Source organism: Physella acuta, unplaced genomic scaffold, assembly GCF_028476545.2.
Source record: "Physella acuta isolate Inbredline_101_S28 unplaced genomic scaffold, ASM2847654v3 ptg000651l, whole genome shotgun sequence".
NCBI lineage: Eukaryota > Metazoa > Mollusca > Gastropoda > Physidae > Physella > Physella acuta.
Window position 1 is genome coordinate 388,131 of NW_026732170.1, and position 12,679 is coordinate 400,809.

General features: G+C 36.8%; 1 protein-coding gene across 1 annotated transcript; it reads left to right on the forward strand.

Annotated features, from left to right (window-relative positions):
* Nucleotides 1–6,212: 6,212 nt before the first annotated feature.
* Nucleotides 6,213–8,306, forward strand: LOC131948600 (aerolysin-like). The gene has a single exon (XM_059310200.1). The coding sequence runs from the start codon at nt 6,213–6,215 to the stop codon at nt 7,920–7,922; it is 1,710 nt and encodes a 569-aa protein (XP_059166183.1). The 3' UTR covers nt 7,923–8,306.
* Nucleotides 8,307–12,679: the final 4,373 nt, after the last annotated feature.

The following is a 12,679-nucleotide window of genomic DNA, read 5'->3' on the forward strand; positions in this document are numbered from 1 at the left end:
TCAACGGAAATTACTCAAAATTCGATAGACGGCAGAGAAATATATCTTTTTACTTATATGTTAAATTTAATTTATCTATCGAAAATAGTATTCAAGTTATAGGCTTTTGAAAAATTGAAAGTAGAAAAAGTTCCACTTCCGATTATTGGAAATCGTTCAAAAGTTGAAACGCATCATCGATTTTGATGTAATACTTATATATGAAATTTCACCAACCTAGCTATAACGGTACTTAAGTTATCCTGTTTACAGACACTCATACATACACACACACACACATACATACACACACACACACAGACATACGGACAACATTGCAAAATTATGTTTTTCCGACTCAGGGAGGTGTAAAACGTCGATATTTGTAAAAATCGTTTTTTTTTTTTTTTTTTGCACTAATACAATAATTTCTCTATACTCTGTATATACGAGAAAGTAAAAATCGATTAAAAATCATCTCTATATCCCGAGTTGCCATCCCCCCGTTGTTATTTTATAAGATTATTCGAGAGAGTTAAGGAGAGATCACTACCGGCTTATTAAATGTAATTATTGAGGTTTTTTGTTGTTTGTTTTATTTGTTTATAAAATACAAAGTTCTAGCTAAGAATGCGCCACTTTTTAAGCAAACATGTTTTTCTAGCAGCTTATGATTAGCAAGAGTAATTTGTAGCATTAGAGAACATAGTCTCTAGGACCACACCAGCTGTCCACCAGGGTCAAATGTTGCTAAACAGTTTACTATTTTAATGATACTTAGATTTTATCGCGATATACTTCCTTATTCTTGAAATTTAACTAAGGACAATGTGGTGATAGCGCGACGCTAATTAAAAGTCCTTGTAATTTTACTCTAGCCTAAGTAGTGCGTTATCTCTTATCACAAACTGTAAATAAGTATAACTTATTACCGAAAAATCCAAGATACGTGTTTGCACTACTTAGCAATGCTGAGTGGATTACAATTTATGTAATTGCTTCGCGGATGCGGGATTTTAAGATACTTAAGCAGGGATGGGAGAACGAGAGCGGATCATGGACGTAACATCCATTTAACCAATGTGAACAAAATCCACGATGTTACATGTGCGGTCTGTTTTGAGTAGCACTTCAAGTATTTCTCTAGTGTAAACTATGAGGGGGTTTAGCTTATATATATATATATATATATATATATATATATATATATATATATATATATATATATATATATATATATATATATATATATATATATATATATATATAAACAGAAAGTGATATTTCAACGCCAAGGAAGCAACTCTTTTTGTCTGTATCGTCGTCCCTGTACTTGTGTTTCTTCTCTGGTCGAATAATATTCCTTGTTGTGTGTGTGTGAGGCTAGCGGTCAGAACCTTCGGGGTCAGAGTTCACGCCTGCCCGCGTCTTCTATACATAAGCTATGATAGTGGTCTGTCACGAAACCTGCTATTGATAGAGAAAACATGCTACATCAACCTGTATTTATAACCGACTATAGATGAAAATCGTTCGTGTTATATCTAAGCACAGTTTAAAGCAATTGCCGAGTGGGGAGGGGGTGAGTGGGGGGAAAGTTACATTAACTCAACGTTTCAAAATATGCCTGAGGTAAACGGTTTGGTTGAGTATCGTAATAACCTATATGTTAATCCATGTTTGGGTGGAGGTAAAAAAAAAATTAAATACATTAAAAAATGTATGTTAATGTCATATACATGCGTATAAACATAGGCTACTTAAATAATTTTAAATTTGTCAGGCAATAGAACACGGGGACCGGTACATGTTGGCCGGAAAGTCCACGAAGAGAGGGTCAAAACTGACCTCGACTGACCGGCTGCTTTATAACAAAACAGCGTCCTCTACTGTCGTTGAAAAAAAGGCAATAATTTATACTTACTATAAAAAAAGAATAATATATACTAAAGCTATTTTTAAATAAAATATTTCACTAAACAGTCCACGTTTAATTATCAGACTTTTTTTTTCAACACAAATTAAATATTCGTCTTAATCTACCCTTCCGTATAAAACTTTTTTTCCAAAAGCATAGCTTCGCCTACTCTGGTTCTAATTCGAGGAACAATCTTAATAATTAAAAAAATTATCTATATCTGAAAATATACTCATAACTAAACTAAAGCAACAATTATTTAATGACTTCTTTAACTGACTCATTGCAACATTTCTCATTCATCTATTATATTCTCATTCTATCTCATGTTGTATTATTTAACTATGTCATAGTATTTCTTTATTTCAAATTTTTTAATGCAATGTCACTGCTTTGTCTTTACTACTCAATTGCTTTTTATTGAAATACTGTTATTGCGTTGTTGTCAGGGGCGGAACTACAGTGCCGCCAGACCCCGCAATGCGGGGGGGGGCCCAGACCAATTGGGGGCCCAAAAATCCTGGCTAAATTATTTAAAAAAATAAAATAAAAAAAAAATTAGGTGGAGGTCGAGTTATCTTTCTTCTACAGTTACAAACAAACACGATAGTCGGCAAACGTCTTTGAGAAAAATGCACAGACTATAGCTCGAGAGACCGCCAGACATATAGACAACTTCAAAGACGAAGCATCTGAAATTTGACTGTGCCGGCACGCTTTGAAATCGGGCTGGGGAAATGTTGCGGCGAGGCGACTATCCTGGTCTTCTAGAGGATCGGAAAAAGTCGGCACTATTGATGTAGATGTTTATCGGCGCTTTCTTGTCCCCTTCCCTTCCCAACTCTCTCCCCCCCCCCCTGCCCCCTACCCATCACCTCTACCCCTCACCACACCCTTACTCTTACAATAAGATGTAATGCATAGATTAACGAACCGTCTAGGAACTGTAAACTGACCAGTTCTGCACATTTTGTTAAAGACACTAGTCAGTAGTTGTTCATTTACCTGATGAACAGGGGCGGAACTACAGTCCCGCCAGACCCCGCAATGCGCGGGAAGGGGGGGGGGCAGGCCGTTTAGGGGCCCACGGCTGACCAAAATTAATATTTTTTTAAAATTTTGAATTTAATTTTTGCCTTAATATTTGGTTTGTAAAAGAAAAACACTGTAGCTGCGGTACGATTATCTTTATTTTACAGTCACTATACCACGCTCTTCCGCAAAAGATAAAATCCATTACAGAAACTACAGTGTAAAATATAGGCAACTCTTCAAATTTTGAATGACTTCTTTGACTCGTTGCCCCCCCCCCTCCCTTTGATAGCTTAAAAGAGGACACGTAACTGTTTGACCGATCCTCCAAAGTGTACTGTGGCGGATGGGGCAGGGGATGGGGACCAAAAAGGGGGTTAAAAATTGTCGACAATTTTTTTTACATATTTAAAACAGTTATTTATAGTTGAATTTTTTAACCTTCGTCAAGGCCGAGTTCTATTTCCCTACAATCAAACACACGCTGTCGCCGGCAAAATTCTTTTTAAAAAAACAACAAAGTCCATAGCACGAAAAGCCGCTACATATGAAGTGGGCTTTCATGATGCGCGGTGTTTATTTGCGGCATTGGTAGGGGACCCGAAATCCATTGTACATTTTTCAATGTTAATATGTGTTTGTGATAGTGGTTGAATTTGTATCCTGTACTATCTTGTATCGTACAAATAATTTTAAAAAAATAATATAATACTAGAAACTTCAGTTTTATATACTATACGTTTACTTGTTTTTGATTTTACAAGAAATATAGTAATTTTTTAAGGCCTATACTTCAAATTATCTCCCCTGAGTAAGTTTTACAATGGGCGATGCTGACGTACATAGATCAAGGCGTTTTGTTGTCCCTTTCAAGTTTTTTCCCGAGCCGACCCCTATCCCATCCCACTTTTTCAACCTCACAAGTATCGAGGAGATAAATGTATCGTTTATGAACTACTTCCTAACCGTACGATTCACCACTTCAGCACATTTTGTCAGACACTAGACAGCACTAGATCTAGTCAACACATATTAATTTACTTTCATAGTATCAGGCACATCTAATTCACAAAACAGGGCAGGTAAGATTATTTTTTATATAATTATTTAGAAATTAATTAGAACGTTTAGAATTAATTGAACATTATTAATAGTCATTGAGGTGGGGGTGTGTGAGGGTCTGGCTTTTTGTTAATCCCCCCCCCTCCCCTAAATCAGAAGGTTATACAACGCGTGACCTGGCCACATACAGTTGTACATGTGAAAAACATTTTTCTCTCTATTATTATTATGCATTACTGCATCATTCACCCAATCGCCATGAAAACTTAGGAAGCTGTTGAGTACAACCCCGCAAAGGTTTCTGTCATAGGCCTAACATTTGTACATATTTGAGTGGGGACTCCTAACGGAAATATGTGATTTAGCCAGTGGCGTAGGCAAGGGGGGCTAGAAGGGGTCGTAACCCCCCCCCCATAGACCCCTCGGTATATATATATATATATATATATATATATATATATATATATATATATATATATATATATATATATATATAAATATATGGGGGGCCCAAAAAATCTTTTTGCGGGGTGGCCCATTTTTTCTAGTTCCGCCACTGGTTGTTGTGGTTGTTTTTCTTAAACCATCAGTATAAAAAAGGCTTCCGTGCCTACTGTAGATACTGTTATTGAATACATATGAAAAAAAAAATTCCCGCAAAACTGGCAACGCCCATGCATCCCCTTTCCTTTCTCTAAAAAGCCTGACTAAGCCTATTAAAATACAGTATAAATATCAACGCAATTGAAAGATTGCATCACAAAAAAACCTCTTGAGTAGACGAGTACACTTCATCTGTTGTTTTGACAGCCGATTGTCCTGTTGAATTGCATTTTGTCAACAAAACTACCGTGAGTACGTTAATTAAATTGCTCAGCTAAACCTCCATTTCTCTTACAAATGGGTCTACGACAAAGGCCCAAAAGACACTTGCCCGAATGCCGTTTGCCCGAAGGCCGATATCCCGAATGGACACTTGCTCGAATGCGACAAATGCCCGAATAGATAGTTTGCCGAATGCGACAAATGCCCGAATAGATAGTTTGCCGAATGCGACAAATGTCCGAATGGACACTTAACCAAATGGGACAAATGACCGAATGCAACTTGCCTGAAAGCTATTTGTCCGAAAAATTTTAACATTATAAACTACCAAATAATCATTCTTAATCAATTACAATACTTATCAAAAAAAAAAAAAAGAAAAGAACAAATAAACCGAGAGTTATCTCTCCTAAACTTTCTCGATTATTCTCATATAACACTAATGGTGATGGCATTTCGTGATATAGGAATGATTTTATATTCATTTTTAATTACTTTTTAAAAAAAATAGAATAGAATCTCGTAGAAAAATTAAATGCGCACCAAGTGAACGCCAAACAATCTGTGTATAATAGTGCGGAATATTATTAGTACTTTATAAATCCACATGCATTTTTTTGAGAAATCGGAAATAGCGTAAATTACTACTTCGGTTCAACGGACATTACTAAAAATTTGAAAGATGGAAACGAATTAGATCTTTTACTAATGTGTAAAATTTCGTTTTTCTATCTGAAAGGATAGTCAAGTTAGAGGCTTTTGAAAAACCAAAAGTAGAATAAGTTCCAGTCTGGTTACAGCAAATCACTGAACAGTTGAACTACAAATTTTATATAATACTTGTATATGAAATTTCATCAACCTAGCTGTCACGATACTCAATTTATCGTGTATACAGACACACACACACGTACACACACAGACATACGGAAAGAATTGCAAAGCCCATATTTTTCCGACTCGATTGCGCATAGAACGCTGAAATTTTGATATATCTGCATTTATCATTTTTGTCCGATTAAAATAAGTCCCTTATACTTCGTATATGATGAAGTACTGAGTAGTATTTCCTCCAGACTTTTTTCTCCGGGTTGGGGGGGGGGGGGGGGGGGGAGGGCACTTGATATTTTCGGGGAAGGGAGGGACAATTTATAGGGGGGGGGGGGGGTGGCGGACACTGGTAAAAGTATGTTTTCTTTATAAATTCCATTTTGTTCGGGGACTGGGAGTGGGGCTGTAGATTTTCTTCGGGGTGGGAGGGTCGCAAAGATGCCTAATTGCTCATATTCAAACCTAATAAATCACTTTTTGTTATGCAGAAGGGTATATATAAATAACATAGCTAGTGCTAGTTTATAATATAAGTATTTCTTTTTTTTACAGGCGTTCAATAAAGATGCTTTCTACGTTAACGGCTGTTCTACTTAGTTTGGTGGCTTACGAAGCTGTTGTTGGGTGTAAGAATAAACACGTTCGAGCGCTGTCAAAGTGTTATGACGGATATTTTATCTCGGGTTTCCATAGGGAAAATAGACGAAGTTGGAATGACGATCCCCTGCAAAAGTTAGAAATGGCTCAATGCAGCACTCGAAAATGGCCTTGGACAAACTCAAAAACCCAAACCGTGTACGCTGATTGGTGGGGAACGTTAGACAGAGACTATTCTTGGGCTGTTTGTCCAGCTGGTTATTTCCTGAATGGTTTGTACAGAAGTGATAACACCCCAGGTCTCTTACATAACATCGAAGAAGGGAGATGCTCCAAGCCAGCCGACCACCCCCCATACCATGGACACTGCTATAACCATGATATCACTGCATGCTTTGATAACAAAGGCTTATGTAGATGTAACAATGATTACTACGTCGCTGGGATATATCGCGGTGGCTGGGATTATCTCTACTGTCTAGAAACACTGAGATGTTGTAAGACAGTTTCAGCACCTGAAGAACTAGACGAGCTGTACAAGGTGAAGACACGTATCATGGACACCACGATGTCAGACATGGCTTCATTGGCTCATTTTTTGGGTTATGGCTGGTGCGCGGGTTGTAGAGCAGCGAATGTTGGAGAAGATTTTAGAAGAAGTGGCGACACATGGAACGCTGATAAAAGTGGACGCTGTGACGGTTACAGAAGTGACTATCGTCTGAGCATGGCATATGGTGATTGGAGCTTTACAATAAAGGACTTCAAGTACGGAACACCTGTGGTACAAGACTTATTTCCCGAAACGATTGACTCTGGTACTATATATAACAATGACCCGACGGATGCTACAAAAACTATCACGAGATCTGAGACCAGTGTCCGTAGCGTCACCCACACCACAACAAGCTCTTGGAAATACAGCCACGAACTGAATGTCCAGGTGAGCTACACACCGCAACCAATAGGGGGTTTCGGAGGGTCTGTCGGCTACAAGTTCAACTATAAGACCAGCACAACGACATCAGATGAAACAAGGAAAGAACAGTCGAATACCTTTACGGTAGATACATCGAAAGTTCTGAAACCCAATTCCGCAGCTAAATGGAAACTTGTTGTGTCTAAGTCGAGGACATCAGTTACCTATACAGCTACTATTATAGCGAAGTTTTCCACAGAATTTAAAGGTTTTCTGCGTTGGGGTGAAGGACCACACGGTAAATATACCAACTATCATTACCAGTATCGTGGTAGCTTAGATCGTCCCACATTTAACTACAGATTTGGTGACTCCAGCATTCCCTTCTACACAGCCCTGAAACGACAAAGCGAAACCAACTCGCAGCCTTGGTTGTGGAGCGACATGAACAACGCCCATCCGTCTGCACAAAATTTAATCAACGACTTGTGTAATGAAAACAGGTACGTCTTCAAAATAACTGGCAGGTTTGATGACGTCATTGGCAAACACGTCGAGTTCCGCTGGGAGTCTGCTCCGTTACGCAAGCGATCAGCCGACCGTAGCGAGAAGGTGCCTGATGTCATACACCAGAACTCCACTCACGTCGCCTTGGCTCTGTCTAACGATGTTCCACTGGTGAAGCTTGAGCCTCCTAAAGTCAACATAGAGATCGTGAACCAAGCTAAGATTGAGAACCTCGAGTTAACTGGTTCTTAGTTATATAAAAGGAAATGTTTACTATGCATCATATATGTTATACCTTAGTTGTACCATTTATACTATTAAATTGTATGCTTGATAGGTAAATCATAAAAAAGCCACTTAACTAGAGGGATTTTGCAAGGGTTTGGACATTATTTACTATTAGTGACGAAAAGATTGGGATTAGAGAGTGCTACATCACATTTTATTTTATTCCTTTAAACACTTTTTTAAATTGCAAGTTTAATTTTATTTTTTTTTGGAAATAAAGTAAAAATCACCAATATAGGCTGCTATAGCTGAACTCAAATTTGTTAATATCCAAGAAAGAAGTAACGTGTATATTAAGGGCAGGGAGATAAAGCTGGAATGAGACGTGGTTTTTAGCCGAGGGTTTATGAATTTAAAAAAAAATATATAAATGCCATGGATGGTTTGCTATAATTAATTCGATTGAAGAAGAAATTTAATTTATTTCAAAATTAATATATTTTAATATTTTTTTTATCATTGTCTACATTTTTGAAAACAATTCCCATTTAAAATCATAACGTACTTAATGTAACAGCAAGCCCTGCATATTTTTAGACAATCGTTACGTGTGCTAATAAAACTGCATGTGCACTGCGTTCAACAGGATTTGTGAAAATTTACATTTTTCATTAAATATCTATATGTAAATAAGAACATATGAAGAAATATAAACGCTGTCGCAAAATTTAAACGGAAACATAAACACTAAAATAAACCTAAAAATAAAAAAAAACGCGAACATAATAAAAACGTAGAACTTAATGAAAACACACAAAATAAACGCAAATATATTAGGACGTAATTTGTATAATTGTTCAGATAAAATTAATATGTGTATAAAGGATAATACATTTTCTTCTGACGTTTTGAATATTCATTTTTTCTGGGTATTCAAGCGCAGAAAATCTGCAACTAATATCTCTAATAATTCTATTCAGCGGCGAATAACAGATGTGTCAGCAGATGTTAAAGAACATATTTTGAATAAAATCAGGCCTTCATTATTGGATAGTTTTCCAGTTGAGGGACCAACGGACTCGTTTTTGTTCATGCAAAGTGTCCTAAGTTTGTTAATAACAATTGAAAAGATTGTCCATAATTTCCGATTTTTAAAGTACATAAGTATACCTGTTAGTCTTAAAAAACTGTGTTTCCGGGGTCAATCTTAAATGACGTCACGCTTGTTTGACAATTTTTATATTTCCCCTTCTCTCCCACTGTCACACATCATCACAAAAAAAAACCCAGACCCCCATATTCAAAAAGACGTCACACCTCAGGTAAAAATGGGTCTAACAAAGTTATCCATTCATATGCTGAAGACACAGAAAAAGGTGAACTCTACTTCACCTGCCCCGTGTCCCGACATGTCCCGATAGGCAACTTTATCATTCACATCTATAAAAAAAAGGGAAAAAGAAATCTAACATTGAAATGATGTTTCCGACCCGTATCACCCGCATGGTAACTATTACACTGTCATCTCGGCCAGCTGGAAACATACAATATTCATGTTTTAAAATAGGGCCCTAATTTGTATGTTTCTATTGTTTTTATTAGCCATGTATGCTCTTCTCTATCAAAGGCTTTTTGTTAGTCTATGCTTAGTATTGCTAACTGCGTGTTTTTCTGTAGTGTATAAAGTCCCTGATAAAATGGGCGTGATTTTTTGTTTCTTCCCTTCAGGCTATACTTTAGGTCTTGGTGTATTACTTTTTCTATAACGGGCTCAATCTTCTTTACTAATGTTTTTGTCAGTATTTTATAGTCACTGTGTTTTGAGAGAAATGGGTATGTAGCTGGTTATTTTAGTTCTGTCTGAGTCAAGTTTTGGGATTAGGGTGATTTATGCTCTGTTAAAATATGTCGTGCAGTACCCTCTTTCATTCATACTTTTGTTTGTTGCCTGTAAGATCGATAAAATATATTTTTTTGATAGTTTTGTAAAATTCATTTATTAAGCCGTCTGGTCATGGAGCTTTATTTAGTTTTAAGTTGTCTATTGTCTTCGCTGTGTTGTCTTCAGTTATCGCATTATTAATGGCTTCGATTTATTTTCCCCGCGTATTTGACTTGCGTGTCAATGTCGTTTTCTTCTTTTTCAAAAAGTTGTTTGTAGTAGTCGAGGTAGCTGCTGGGTTGTTGGGTACCCTCTCTGGTTGTACTGCGTGGCTTTCTTCATTGTTCGTGTTAGTTTGATATGGGTGTTCAAATATTGTCACATCTCTTCTCGATTCCATCACGTGTATGGGGTTGGGAACGGAGGCTACTGAATCCTGATGGGTCCCGTCAGGAGAAAATTTTCTTTTTTTTATCGTCTTCTGCTGATCTAGTCTCATTATCTGAATTATCGTTTGGCAGCGGAGAGTGATCTGGGACTTTTTTTTTTTGACTTCTTTCTCCGTAATTTTTCCCTTGTTCTTTTCCTTTTCATTCTTTTGTTGTCTTCTTCCTCCTCGGAGTCTCTCTTGAATTGTTTGTGGATTTGCTTCTATTCCTCGCTTCTGCTCTTTCTTCAGAAAGAAGTGGCCATTCGTCCCAGTTTTGAAAATATCTGATACCCCTTATATTTATTTGCAATCTCATTTCTTCTCTATTATCATATGACCATTGTTCTGATGTAACGAATTTACCATTCCTTTAGTTTGGTTGCATTCACCACCCTACAATACAGGTTTTCACACTGCCGCGACATGTGTCTGTCTTTTTGCAATTTCAGCAGATGGAACACCTGCCTTCAAATTGAATAGCCGTAATATGGCCATCTCCTTTGTTATTCAATAAAAGGTAATGGCGTTCTGTAGAATTTTGCTACATTACCTTGATCCATCAGTCTCACAAATGGTTCAGTATCTGGCTGTGACACTGCTTTAAGCAGGTGTTTAATTCTTCCTCAGTATAGCCTGGTTGAATCCATCTGATTATTCCCCTCTCCTCTTTCTTGTCTACATGCATCGTTGAAATTAAATATATGTGAAATGGCCGATCCCTCCATTTTTCGTTTGCCATGCTCTACCATATGTAGTTTCTGAAACGAATTGTTCGACGAGAGTGTTACATACCATGTTTTTACGTCACTGTAGTTGTAAACTTGTATGACCTCTGTTGAGGGTACTCCGGTTAAGGTAACAAAATGTGTCCGGAATGTTTCATGTGGCATTCCTGCCACAACAGTCGCATCTATGATACTGACTTCTAAGGCTCTATGAGAGTTCTTTCCTTCTTGGAAAGTTTTGTCCTCGACCTCTAGAAAGATACCCTTCATGATTTGTGCTAGGGCCTGCTTGGCCGTCATCAACACTAAAAAGTAAAGAGAGTAAAAGTATCTACAATAACATAAACAATGCTTAAAATACATTCCACATATGAATAATAAATCCGCAAATGAAAACGAAAATCACAAAAATCCCTTTCACGTGAGACAGCTGTCTCTCTTGCTGAGAAAACGGCCGGGATGATTTGGAAGATCACTGCAGGCTAGGCTAATAAAGTTCAATTTAAAAAAAAAATTTGAACACTTTTATTTTTCAATTTAAAACAAATACAATAAAATACCACGTTATTTTGGGTGGATATTTACAAGGTAGTTACATTGATGTACAGAGTATAGTAAATAAATAGCGAAATAAGTAAATGAATACATAAGATACATTGAATTTAAGCTTGCTGGTTGAAAAATTAGACAAAGGCTGGTTTTGAACTTTTTTCCAACAAAAGTGGGTGAAAAAGTATAACATATGGAAGAATAGTCGTAAACAAAGCTGGTTCCCATGGATTTCATCCCATTCTGTACAATAAACATAGTAAATACAAAAGAAATATGAATACAAACGAGTCCAAACTGTTGGGTTGGGCGGGGAGGGGGGATTTCACTTTTTTTGTTACTTATGTACACAGTAGAGTAGTCACACACACACACACACACACAAACACACAAAACATAGTTGTTTTACACAGATTTCATTTACGGTTGTACAATAGTGAATTCGAAAAAAAGATAAATAAATTAATGAATAAATATTCGAAACTGATGTTGGGGTGGGTGGTGAGGTCGTTGAAACAGTTAAAAGGGATGTAGGGTTATCGTGTCTGAGGGTGATGTGGGCAGAGGAGGGAGGGGGGGGGGTCAAATGTGTCTGGCGAGGCACGGAAAGAGTGTCTGTGTGTAAGTTCAATTATTGTTAAAAAAGCCTTTATTGCACTTTAAAACAAAAACATCAATAGTAACATATGTTACAAAATAGATTTACAATATTGCATTGTTTGTTTATAAAACAAAAAACTACAAGAGATGAATGAAAAATGGATAAATGCAGGCACAAAGCCCAGTTGAAAACAGGTTGTATGTGTAGTCATAAAGATGGAAATGAAATAAAAGGAAACAAAAGGTAATTATGTAAAATACTATTTACATAGTATCAAGATAATATAACAGAATAAAACAAGGAGTAATATTTTACTACTTTAAAATACATGGCATTTTAGACATGTAGCAATATACCATGTTTTATTAAAAGTGTGCGGGGTGGGGTGGCTGCTTTTCATTACTGCATTCAGCAAAACGGTGAACAACGGTACCAAATCTCAAGAGGCAGTTTTTACCTGGTGAGATGAGGATTACATAAAATAATGACGCATTTCTAAGATATTGTGAGCTTATACAAATACAATTCCAACAAATTTGGAGCAGCTGCCTAAGCTAAATAAAGTTTAAAATAGGGTGACATAGAAAATCCGGA